The 13,784-nt window shown below is 41.0% G+C and overlaps 1 protein-coding gene across 1 annotated transcript; it reads left to right on the top strand.

Moving 5' to 3' along the window:
- The first annotated feature begins 1,467 nt into the window (after window positions 1-1,467).
- Window positions 1,468-13,547, top strand: LOC118432717 (prokineticin receptor 2-like). The gene is made up of 4 exons (XM_035844329.1): window positions 1,468-2,323; window positions 10,686-10,874; window positions 11,232-11,327; window positions 12,336-13,547. The coding sequence occupies exons 1-4, from the start codon at window positions 1,863-1,865 to the stop codon at window positions 12,964-12,966; spliced, it is 1,377 nt and encodes a 458-aa protein (XP_035700222.1). The 5' UTR covers window positions 1,468-1,862; the 3' UTR covers window positions 12,967-13,547.
- The last annotated feature ends 237 nt before the right edge of the window (window positions 13,548-13,784 follow it).

The following is a 13,784-nucleotide window of genomic DNA, read 5'->3' as shown; positions in this document are numbered from 1 at the left end:
GATGGGAGACCGCCAAGGAAGACTGGATGCTGTAGCCCGACCATGAATTCACGAGTTCGTCTTTCGGTAGGGACGTTAAAAAGGGGGTCCCGTGTTCGAAGAGGTGCGCCGAGCACGACAATCAGCCTCATCACTCGTATCTCTCAGTGTGAGTGGGATAACAACGTTTAGTCCAGCACACAGAAACCCCTTTATATATACTTCTATTTGTGATCCCTCTGATGTTTTAACCATCTGAATCTTCGTCCTTTTATCAAGAAGTCCTTCTTGCATACACACGAATATATCTAATTCAGATCGCTCAAAATAGACATTTTATAACGAAAAATATTGTTTATCAGAGAGCAGAAGGGTGGTCTACAGAATCATCGGCCTGCAAAATAACATGCAGCTGCGACCTTTAAAGTAGAAAACCTTTAAAGCGTGCGTTGGTCTTTTGCGAAGTAACTCAATACGCGCAGGTCAATACCAATAGGGTAGGCATCAACTAAGGCCACAGAGACATGAAAGAATCTTTATATAACGATCCCAACTTCTCAAATTTCATTTCTTTCTGTACACAATCACCCAATTCTCATCACAAAGCAGGGAAAACCGTGAAACTTCAAGCTAAGGTTTATATCACCGATATTTCATCTTGTCCCCGAACCAGGGTCGACCGGATTCTGTAGCCGCACGAAGCTTTCCACGAAATCGTCTTCAGGGAGGGACGTAAAACGGGGGTCCCGTGCTCGAGGAGGTGCCTCGACTACGTTAAACAGCCTCATTGCTCAACACATTGGGTACCTACTGGCTGGCAAAAATACAACAGATATTATTATTATTATTATTATGTCCTTGTATACGTAAATATGCTCTTTAACAGTGATGTTCAGTACAATATGATAGGGCAACTTCTACATACAAAATAATATTTCATAGCCGGTGACATAGACTTCTAACACTTACAGATACTTTTGATAGATGCACTTGATATTAATTTCATACCCGGTCTTCTATACAATTCTACACAGACTATTACTGAATAGTCCCTCAATATCCTTACCGTATGGATTTTTATTGTTAACTCGTTGTTACTTAGAAGTCAAATGGATTAACGCACCCTTCTGTTATTAACTGCACTGAATCCCCAAATCCCAAAACCGGTGCTGTCCACCTAGATAGCTTCGCATTATTGCAACAGCCGGATAATTGCACAAAATTCACTCGCAAATAGGCCGTGCGATTAAGCCGCTTCTACTGTATTTGCATGATCTTCCCACTACATGTACTAGTAAGCTCAATTGGTTCCATGTTCGAGGAGCTGCCTCGAGCACGGTACAAAAGCCTCTTTACTCAGATGAGTACCTATTGGCCGTTCTATAAACGGTGCGATGAACCCCCTATTTTACAATGGAATAGCCTACAGACGTCAGTATTAGCAATAAGTTGCCCGTCATCCCCCGCACACAGACAGTCCCACCTCGGTGTCGGTGCTATCGGTACCACCGCGTCGCGAGCTGCAGACCATTAATCAGTCGTCGCAACAGTCGAACTAGCTAGAGGGACGCTCTCTTTCTGCTGTACGTATCTAGCCATATTTGCCTACCGTCTGGTTACAACATTGCAAGCGATAGCTCCTAGGAAATCGGATCGCATCACCACGAAATTTTAGTGAAACGCGTGTTTTTGTCAGAGATAGATGTTTGTGGGAATACGTATTTCCTGCATCGCAAATTATCGCGTGAGGCCTCCGTAGCGTATCAACAGGTCAACCGTTGCGCATTGCCGGCTAGAGGGGGCGAGCTGAGAAATATTTATTTATAAGTCTCTGCGAGCAGAAACCGCAGTTCGAAAAAATCGGTTTCACGGCAAGTTTCATCATGAATGGCTCTAGCTTGACGTACGATTACGGTTTATCCCAGTTTGATTTGGAAATACTAGCCAACCTTAGCGCTGCAGACGGCGTTCCTTTTGAGGAGCACCGTCAAGCAGAGGCCGTTAGCGTTGAGGAGGAATCTGGTGAACCGCTGGGCGTTAAGATTTTCCTGGCCCTAGTGTATATCCTTATCATATGCGTATGCGGCGTAGGCAATCTCCTATTGCTCATCGTTATCGCAGCGTATAAGAAAATGCGAACGATCACGAATGCGCTGATCGCAAACCTGGCCTTTTCCGATTTCATCGTGGCTGTGGTTTGCATGCCGCTGATCATGGACTACTACATAGTCCGGCCCGACCGCTACTGGACCTACAGCGACACCACATGTACGGTCATCAACTACCTGCGGATGGCATCTTTGTACGTGTCCACCAACTCTCTTCTGGTCATCGCTATTGATCGGTGAGTAAGAGGAACCATGTACATGTAACGCACATTTACCTTAATTCGTGGGATAACCTATATTCGTTGTTTTTTTAAAAACAGGTTTTTCAGGGATATCAAGTCAGTGGTTTTTAAATTGCCATATTTTCAATATATAACAACACAGAAACACCACCTTCCATCCACTTGGTGTCCCTAAATAGTCCGTTTCTAAGTACAACGAATATAGGTTACCCCACGGATAAAGGTGAACAAGCGTTACATGATCGTGAAACTTTGATACATTGAAGTATACAATGTATATGGTGTTTTAAACTACAGGAAAATTCAGGTATCCTGGCTTGCCTTCCCATGCTGTTGTCTAACTGTTCACTGTATGCAAAAATAAACCAGTCATCATCATCAATATTAAAGTATATAGAACGATATTTGTCATGGATAAAGATGTGGTTGATTCTCAATGACATTTTCATAGAAAGCTCCTGGGAGAATACACGATCATGCCAAGAAGCAGGAGATATAACTTTCTCTTAGAGATCCATACTGGGCTGTGTCAAATTATCTATGCGTGCTTATTATCTCAGCTGAAGCGTCTTCACTGCTAATTTGTACGGATATATTGTAAAGAAAAATGCCCCAATTGGTACTGATAATGCATTCTCATCACTTTCATGTTAGACGTTACATTGAAAACAGTGTTTAAAATCGAACGATACATTTTACAGTGTTACTGCTTCTATTGCATATTCTAATGCTTTTGCACGGCCGGCCTTTTTCCTGATTGTCTGCGCTCTGAATATCTTCGTTCATGTATTAGTCAACATCTGATCTGGTATGCGCGGTAGAATATTACATACTTCATGCATGAGTTCCCGGTAGACAATGGAAATGCAAAAGACTCGCTCTTATTGAAACATGAAAAATTATGTTGCCTTTCATTGCTACTTGGCATGTTGCGAAACATCAATGCTTTTTTCATTATCCCACAACACCTTTAAGTTATATGAAATCACAGCATTGGTATTGGTTGATAACTTGGAAGAAATTATAGCCAAGAGTGAGCTTCTACCCGCTAAGAATCGGCCGTCAACTAATGAGACATAGAGAATTCAAATGTTGCAGCCGAAAGCCTAACAATTCAGCTCCCAGAATTACAATTGACAGGCGAGGCCAGCTTTTCAACCCCTATGGCTGATCAAGTCAGATCGCTACTGTCGCTGTTCATGTAGTCTGTGTTAGATGTATTTTTCCTGTCGTCCAATTCAGTGAAGATTTTGCCATGTTAGTAGCATTTAGATTAGCAGCATGGAAGACAAGAAATAACCGCGTTTGATGAAAATTTCCCCAACAGATTTCTGGTGTAAGGAGTAAGGAGTATGTGTTTTGCACATTTTCATTCGAGAAATTTTAGAATTGAATAAATCAATAAAGACACACCATTTCACATACATGGTGCACTTAAGGATACCGGTGCGGCACTGCTGGGTTCGAAAGATTACTCAATTAATTTTAGAGATATTAAGAACGAATTTTCTTACGCTTTGTGCATTTTGTTGTCTTCGAACGCATCACGCGTGCACGCAATATCATAAAAAATACGAACCGCGCAGTGCCGCACCAGTGCCCGAAGTGCAGTGAGATACCACATTAAGAATATGAGCTGATCTATATTTTTAAGCCACTATTTTTCACATTTCATTGATGTCTGGACGTGCTCAAAACTAACGCGGGAAAAAAAGCCGACAAAGTTTTCTGTCCGGGAAAAACAATTATATGATGTTGTTCCAGAGGCTAATCATGAACTGCCGGTTACCGGATATCAGAAAATACAAAAACATGAGTAAATTAAATCTTCATTCAGGTTCGGCGTTTCAACGTTTTTTAGTGCAACGCATGTAAATACAAACTTACGACATTTTTCTATGGATGATCTATGTGATTATGCGCGATTTTTTTAAGTCTAGGAACGTAACATTGTGAACGAATACTGTGAAACCGTTTGTATTTGCATAAAAATAGGTGAAACTGAACAGAAGCACTTGTCTTCGAAGTATCAATGCAGCGGAAGCACTGTGGTGTGTTAATATGGCAATTCATTCCGCTCTTCAGGGATCACGCGCTCTCGACACGTGTTTTATTTAATGTTCTCTAAATATGATTCTTCACTACTTCATTTCGGTTATAATCTAAATGCATATTTTCAATAGCCAACATAATTATTCCAGAGTAGATGAGGCGCATCAGATGGTCTCTTAATATAACTGCTTGCTTAGTTGTTTTACATCGTGTAAGTGCTGGTGATTACCGTGCGGTTCCATTTATTTCCTATTGACAAAGATGGATTCAACTTAAAAACATGAAATTCCTAATGGACTTTCAATTAACCCTATATACAGTGACTGTTCATTAGTGCTAGTCTTTGTGCTTTTTGATTTATTGTTGATGATTAATGTAGATCGCGTAGCGCAGAATCCGGCTGCCATGTCATCGAATTTGTGCCCCTGGGAAAGGCACTTTACACGACTTTCCTCAGCTCACTCAGGTGGAAAATGCGTACCTAACTTCGGCTTGGGCCGTCCCTCGGATAGAACGTTAAATGGAGGTCCCGTGTATGGGGAGAGCCACACCCCACGCACGTAAAAGAACCCCACACGTGCGATGGTGCGGTGTGCGATGGAGCAAACTATTCTGTCTAGAGTTGGTCATTCACCACAAATCACCCGGATGGAGGCCTGGCGAACATTTGTCTCGTATTAGCCATACAGTGATTTACTCGTACATAATTCACCATGCCCCGTAGAGGAGATAGGCGCCGCCAGGGGACTAAAAGCCTGTTGAGTCAGCATGGCAGAATCTTTTTGTTTGGATTCTCTTGTCGATTCGACAGATGAGCAGGCAGACAGGCATTTGCCTGTTTGCCTCACCTGCACATGACATTTTATGGTGAATGAGTGGTGTGCAATTCCTTCTTCACCCTCTTGTCTACTGGAGCACTAAGTCTCACAGGGACAGAACTGTATGACAAGTGTGAGGCGGCTTCAGCAGACGCAGGTTTGTTGTTCGGAGTATCCGTCTCCTAGGAGGACTTCCGACCAAGGATGTAAGGGGTTCCTCCTAATCCCAGGAGGTTCTGCCCTTGCGGCTGGTTAATACGCCTACAGCTGATTAAAACGCTGACTGGCTGACTGACTGACTGGCTGACTGACTGACTGATTAATGTAGAGAACGCTTAGAACTACATTGGGTGATAGATGTATAAAGGTTACAGGCGTCAGTGTCTGGTCTATCAATCCTGAAAAACTGCGTCCCAATCAGAGAATGATATATTACATGGTATTGGGTAATGAATCAATCACTAATACACATGAGGACAATGAAAAATAGACAGTGGAAGACTCATCGGCGTTTTTATCCTTCTTAAACAGGTTGGGTGGGGGGGGGGGGGGCTTGTCTTGTTTGCTATGTCTGTTGGATCTTCATGGCCATGCGGGGGCGCGCCTTGCATTGAAGTAAACCACGGCATCGTAGATCCGGTATCTTCCATTCAACAAGTCTCAGACTTCGTAAACAGGCAAAGGTAAAACGGGCCTTTGCAAACGGCTTACTGTTTGCAACATTCGTCATTTTTGGTAACGGCGCATATGGGAAAACTGTCTATTCAGCTTTATCTCCATATAGTTAAGTCATAGGCAAATGTCATGGTGGAGCATTATCACAGACAAAGTCATTGTAAATATACATGCGTCATTTCTTAGGAAGTTCTTTTAAATGTAATTCTAATTCTCCAAAATAGACCAATGGTACTCATATTAAAGCCAGGGACATTTTGTATGGAGACAAAATGAGAAATACAGAAAATAAACTAGCGTTACTTTTATCCTAATCAATTAAGGTAGGCGTTTGGCACTCAGGTCCTTATTAAGCTTTGAAAAAAACAATGGTATTTTTGTATGGTTCAGGAATTTTAGACGCATTTAACAGTCCCGCATAGATAAAGATAACAGAATGAAATTCAAAAGAGTGTCGAGTTTTGCGTGTTTCACCAAACACAACTGCTCCTATTATCCCTCTCAATATCTCCTGACCAAATCATTCTTTGGACATAAAACCTCTTAGCCCACGGAATCCCATTTTACGGCGGCCAGGAAAATGGTTAAGGAAGATGAACAACGGGAAATGTGTGGCTTCCGTTCTTCATTCTGCATTACAAAAAGCGTATTTGATGTACTTAAGTTAATTAGCAACGAGGTTAAACCGACTATTCTATGTAAAGAATCTCCTTCAGCCCATCATCAATCTCAGTTCACAGATATTGGTCAGCTCCCTGAGAAACAAAGAACAGCTAGTGTTTGTAGGAAACAGGCACATTCTTATTAATGTCAATGTCATCAATCAATAGTGTACAGGCCCCCTCTCACTTGACGTGCGGCACGCTTGCGGCATTGCTGCGTTCGTTCGCTGCGGTACTGTTTTGTTATTTTCTCCGATTTGTTATAATCTAGATATTGCGCAATACGTAAAAGTGTGACATAGAAGACCACAAAATACACAACAAGTAAGAAAATTCGTTCTTTATCTCTGAAATTCGTTGAGCATCTTCCGAACGCAGCAATGCCGCAAGCGTGCCGCACGTCAAGTGAGAGGGGGCCTTACCTCACAGATGCTACCTCGGTCCACTTTTGTCCTTAGCTATAAGTCACATGTACCATCAAATAAACTAAATTTTATAACATGTACCATCAACTATGGTATAATGAGATTAATCAAAATCGTTATTTGTTAGTTTTACTTATTTTACAATGGCAAGACACGTCGCCTATAATGGCGCCTTTTAATATTCTTCCTAAAGACACAGTTTGAGGACATTATCTTTGAAAGGAAGCCTGCCTTGGTTGTAGTTGATTCCCTAAAAGCCTAAAAAGTGGCTACAGACAAAAAGTGACTATGATTCGTCGCCTCTTAAAGATAGCCGAGGACACGGCACTACCAGGAACTCACGGGTATTAGCTGGATAGAAAGGTGATCCTAGATGGCAGTGGCGGTCTGTTTAGTATGCGGGAAAGCCTTGCATTATGCACCTGAGCTTTAGCCTTTTAGTGCTTAGCTGCATTGGTTGAAGTGAACATATTACACAGCACTTCTACGTGGGGTCAAGCCTACGGCATATTTATTCATCCATCTTACACGCGTAGACGAAATACGCATTAATATTTTTGGTACCGCTTGGAGCTCTGGAATGACAAATGGTAGCATTGCAGTGCATTTAGGCCCCCTTTCCACTTAAGGGCGATCGCGATGCTCTCTCACTGCGACCTGAATAGGATATGTTTAACCTTTGATCTTATACTGGGTATATCATAGAGCATGAAAAAAATGTGACTGAGAGGACAGCAAAGCACACAAAGTGTAAAAAAAAAATTCGTTTCTTTTCTATACAATTCGTTGAGCGATCCGTCAAATTTGAGGTCACAGAGCGCTGTCCTAGTGGAGAGGGGGTATAAAGGTATTGAAACGCCTGCCTTTACGTGCAATGTTCATGCAAGTAAGGTTTTTCTACCATCATTGCAATCATTGTGCTCAACTGTGTTAATGACTGCATTCGCTTTCAGCCATCTACTTAAGGCTGGGTTATATTAATATGTATACAATGGTTTACCTTACAGAATGCATGCACATGGTGTTCCTTTGGAAATTGTTATTCTGCCAGACTCTACTCTTTAGCTTCCTATTGATTAATCGACATTTTTAGCCTGCTTACAAGTTAACATAAGTTACCGCTTTGCAATCATTGTGCTCAACCTTGTTAATGCATCACAGCGCATTCGTTATAACCCTTCTACTTAAGGCTAGGGTATATCAATATATATACAATGGTTAACCTTACCGAATACATGCACACGGTGTCTCTTGGGCAATTGTTATTCTGCCAGACTCTACTCTTTAGCTTCCTATTGATTAATCGACACTGTTAGCCTCCTTACAAGTTAACATAAGTTACCTCTTTGCATTTATTGTGCTCAACCTTGTTAATGCATCACACTATATTCGTTATATTTAAAGGCTAGGGTATATTAATATGTATACATTGGTTAACCTTAACGAATACATGCACATGGTGTCCCTTTGGCAATTGTTATTCTGCCAGACTCTTGCTCCCTAGCTTCCTATTGATTAATCGACATTTTTAGCCTGCTTACAAGTTAACTTAAGTTACCGCTTTGCAATCATTGTGCTCAACCTTGTTAATGCATCACACCGCATTCGTTATAACCCTTCTACTTTAGGCTAGGGTATATCAATATGTATACAATCATGGTTAACCTTACCGAATACATGCACATGGTGTCTCTTGGGCAATTGTTATTCTGCCAGACTCTACTCTTCAGCTTCCTATTGATTAATCGACACTGTTAGCCTCCTTACAAGTTAACATAAGTTACCTCTTTGCATTTATTGTGCTCAACCTTGTTAATGCATCACATCGCATTCGTTATATTTAAAGGCTAGGGTATATTAATATGTATACATTGGTTAACCTTAACGAATACACGTACACGGTGCCCCTTTTGCAATTTTTATTCTACCAGACGCTGTTAAGCTTTCCATTGATTAATCGAACTGTTAGCCTGCTTACAAGCTAATTAAAGGTTACATCTTTCACGAAGTCCGTTTTACATCATATGAATTACACATTTATTCGGTGCTAATGATGCTACCTTATTAATAACCTATTTCTTCATTCTAAAAAGGAAATAGAGGACAAGTCAGTTAACGCTGTAATTTATGACATTAGGATTGTTGGCGGCAATTGCTGGAGAAGATGCAATGCGTCAGAGCTTTATATAGAAATATCTATATCATATTTCCTTGCCAAAGAAGTTACGATCTTGATTTGATTGTGACTGCGCTAAGATGTGGAAATGATATCTAATGAGTGTCACTATAATATAATATAGAGGAGCGACAAGGATTCAGATCGCTAACAAGTTTAACTCTTCGTACGTAAACTGTAAATGCATTTAAGTTCCTGAAGATTTAATGTCGCGGTAGCGGGATAAAGGACTAGTCGAGGTGGTTTTAAGCTAGCGGTAGTACCATGCACTGTAGTCTATAACTGCCATGGAAAAATGTTCGCGGTGGTTTTTAATTCGCGGTGAAGCGGCCATCGCGAATGTTACTGCATTTACAGTATGTGTAAGCGTGAAGGTTATGTTTTTGGTGCTATTTGTCTCTGGATTGGGGTGGGAGGTTCTTTACGGAAGGCATTACTTGATACGCTGTGGAGGGATCTTGGGGATATTTGGTATGTTGTTATGTTGAGGTGCACTCTCACTACACTTGCGTCAAGCGTGCGTCACTGTGAGGTTCGTTCACTGCGGCACTGTATTGTAATTTTCGTGATTTTCAATAATCTAGCCATTGCGTAATACGTAAAATTATGACTTAGAAGACGAAAAATACTCAAAGGGGAAGGAAATTCGTTCTTTGTCTCTGAAATTCGTCATCTATGAACCCCGCAGTGCCGCACCGGTGCCCCAAGTGCAGTGAGAGTCCACCTTAACACATTTAGCTATTCTTACTTATACGAATATGTAGAATGTCTAAAGGTTATCTTTTTGGTGCTATTTGTCTCTGGATCGGGACGGGAGTGTTAGTTTATGGAAAGCATTACACGATACGCTGTAGAAGTATCTTGAGGATTTCTTGTATGTGGTAGGGTACACAATGGACAGGTTTAAATATCATAATGGTGACAGTCTGAAACTGAAGTAGAACTCCCTGTTTCAATATCCTACTATTCCTTTAGTATGGTTGGTTATATCCAAGAAAATATACAAATTGCAAAGGCTGTATCCTTCAACAACTAGTGACTAATAGGTTCTGCCTCGGCCGATGGATACTTGCTTATCTCCAAACAGATCACACGGTAGTATAAGATAGTATCAAAAGCTGGCAGAGGAGTGAAGCTGGCATAGGAGTGTGTCTCTACCTATGCGGTAGTGAAACACATTCCTAGGCCGGCTTCACTTCTCTGCCTGCATTTGATACTACCTTATACTACCGTAGGATCTGCTTAGAGATTAGTCTTTTCCACTGGTAGATCTGCTAGGAGATTAATAGTCAAGGTTTTGGGGTGGTAGATTGCTAGCTATTTTTCTTCGTCTAGTTCCATTGTTAACATGGGTTATAAACATTACAGGTATGTGGTCAATGTCTGTACCAGGCTGCTACCAGCGTAGCACGGATGTCCCAACGTGTTGCCTTCATCGTCACCGTCCTGGTGTGGGTGCTGTCCATACTACTGGCCATCCCTGTTGCCAGAAGCATGGAAATTTTCTTTTCCAAGTTCTATTGTTAACATGTGTTATAAACGTTGCAGGTACGTGGTCATTGTCTGCACCAGCGTTGCACGGATGTCCCCACGTGTCGCCTTCATCGTTACCGCCCTGGTGTGGGTGGTGTCCATGCTACTGGCCATCCCTGTTGCCATCTACTCAGAAGCTGTCGAGCACGCGAATGGCGGGTCAGCTTTCTGCGGACAGGTCTGGCCGGTACACGTCGAAAACATGTAAGTTTCTTGTAGTCTTATGAAACTCTAACCTTTCACGCAATGGAAAAGGGACAGATTTTCCTCTGAATACCACCAGTTTTGTACAGGCATGAATCGCTTCCATGACGTCAAGATTTGTATATAGAACACGTGACTTAGTTAAGAGTAGTCCAAAGGTGGCGGGAAGTTAATAGCGTGCCCCGTCAGGGCCCTAATGTTTATGGGTCATTTTTCTGTCCTCCTTTTCACCACATATTTATCATGCCAACACCTTTATTGCTTCATCATCTATTGAATGCTCCAAAGTTTCATATATATCTTTTAAAAAGCTTCATTTAAAAGAAGTTGCCAACAGAAATATTTATGTATTTACAGGTACAAAGCCTACTACCTGACATTGTTCATCCTTCAGTTTGCTCTGCCTGTCCTCATCATGGGCTTTTGCTACATTCGGATCGGCTTACGCATATGGTAATTTTGCCACGTATCTTTTATCTAGTAGATCACAGCAAATCATCACATCCTATTATCAATTTATCTTATCTCTTTGTTTGACGTCGAAATGTAAATTTAAAAAAGATATTATCATAACAGTAATTAATCATTATAAGAAATCATTTATCATAATGATTATTCTCAAATTATTCATACTCATCATAATTTGTCATGCATTTCGTTATAGAAAACGATATAATGTTCTTTTTTTAACCTACTCATGCTTGTAGAAACATTTCTTAATATATTACGAAACTGATTAAATTTCTTGGTATTTATCTTTGTATATAATTACAAAAGATAGCATGTTCAGAATTCATCTTGTGGTTCCCTCTTTCAAGTTGACAGTCATAGTTATGCAAATGAATCACAACTGTTGTAAATTCACCACTGGTACCTAACCTAATGTTAAAAAAATGTCTGCCTACTCCTCAACGGACAGATACTAGAAGTTGTAAACGAAACCGGTTTAACAGACTGAATAATGGTTCAGAAACTTGAACTATGCGGCTCCAGCTGTCTTACTGAGCTCAGGGATGACTGCGGTGCGATAGACGTCGATTAGTTAAGGAATGAGTCCACTCTACTATACAATGTACTATACACCAAAAAGTAGTTACTCAAGCAACTGGATATGGTTTGGGAAACGGTCAGACGTTTCAACTGGCATCTACCAGTTTTCGCCAGTGACAGTGAAGTGCAGAAACTAGTCTTTTATACCTTATCTGAGAATGAAGACAATTTCAGCTGTCCAATACAAAACAGATAGGGTATAAAAGACCAGTTTCTTCCAGATCACAACAGTGTAACTGACGAAAACTGGTGGATGCCAGTTGCAACGTTTGATCGTTTCCAAAACCATATCCAGTTGCTTGAGTAACTACTTTTGGCGTATCTTATTACCTGCATGTCTAACCAACATCGACATCGAATATGCTAAACAATGTTACAGTAATAGTTCGAATTCTACTTCAAATTTTGCAGGTACCGAACGGTTCCCGGGCACCAGACTGACGAACAGCAGATGAGAATCCAGCAGTCCAAGCGTCGCGTGGTGCGCCTCCTCATGGTCATTGTCGTCATCTTCACCCTCAGCTGGTTTCCCTACTACATCTACGCCATCATTCGCGACTGGTTCCCAGAGATCCTCCACGACACCCACCACAACACAACCATCTATTTCATCGTAGAGGCACTGGGGATGTCCAACAGCATGGTCAATACCATCGTGTACATCGTGATGAACAAGAGCGCCAGAAAACACATCAAGATGCTGGCTAGTGACTGTAAGGCATTGCGGAGTAACAGGCAGAACAGACGAGTCGGTGCTCAGCCGGGTGTCATGGCCAGAGCTCACACATCCTCGGACACAAAATCGCCGAGTTCTCGTCAGAGGGGACAGGGTGGGGACAATGTGAACCGTGTTGTGGAGCTCCACACTGTTCGCACAGCTGCTGGGAATAAAGGAGAGGGGTCGTCTGGCGGGGAAAACAGTCAGATGAAGCTGACTCCGAGGGAGTTTCGGCAGCATTTGCAGCACGCTTATACCCTCCCGGGAGGCGTGCAGGGTGGTAGCTCCCAAAAAGATGGCGGCGAAATCTCTACGATTGCGTAATGAGACAATGAAACACTCCAAAATACATTTGGTAGAGCAGTGTTAACATAAAGATATGGACCAAACAATCTTTCTGTAAGTCCAAAAATAGGAAGGCACAATGAATTTTCACAGAAATAGTCGAAACATATCAAGACAACTTTACGGATGTCTGTGTTTAAGAAATAGCTTTTTGTACGTATCTGAGTGTTCCGTGTCAGTATCATATCGTTTGGGTGGAGCATTTTTGAGCCTTTTGCTATGTACATTCTTTATCAGTAACTTTTAAATGTTAAGAGTTACATCCGTTAAATGGAGATAAGCTGTTTTGGAAAATAATAAATTTCGTTGTAAATAACATCTTCCTTCAAGGTCTATATTGTATTTGAAAATTGTGGCTGTTTTATGATTATTTGTAGTACTTTGTTATTATCTGTATACAACGATGTGTTGAAACGTAATTTCCGTTTGTACTTGTAACATATTTGAGTACGATTTCAAATATTTGAAAAATAGATATTTGTTATAAAAGATAAACTGATGCATTTGCCACTTCATAAATAATATGGCATGTATTCTAGTATAATTGTTTATTCAGATTATATCCGTAAATAAAATATAGTCTATATATGTTCAAACATGTGTTGTCGTTTGTTTGTCAATGCAAACTATATTTTGAAGGTCAGTGTCTGTACATAATGACATCAATTGATGTGCTTATTGGTTATGCAAAAATGACAATAAGTGAAAATGACAAGACCAAAACTTGAAATAAAAAAAGGTGATAAATTCACACTTGATTTTACACACCTCTAAATCTATGTCCTAGCCTTCAACTA

The sequence above is a fragment of the Branchiostoma floridae genome, chromosome 16, assembly GCF_000003815.2.
Source record: "Branchiostoma floridae strain S238N-H82 chromosome 16, Bfl_VNyyK, whole genome shotgun sequence".
Taxonomy (NCBI): Eukaryota; Metazoa; Chordata; class Leptocardii; order Amphioxiformes; family Branchiostomatidae; genus Branchiostoma; species Branchiostoma floridae.
The sequence above is the reverse complement of the archived record's forward strand: the minus strand, read 5'-3'. Positions and strand labels throughout refer to the sequence as shown.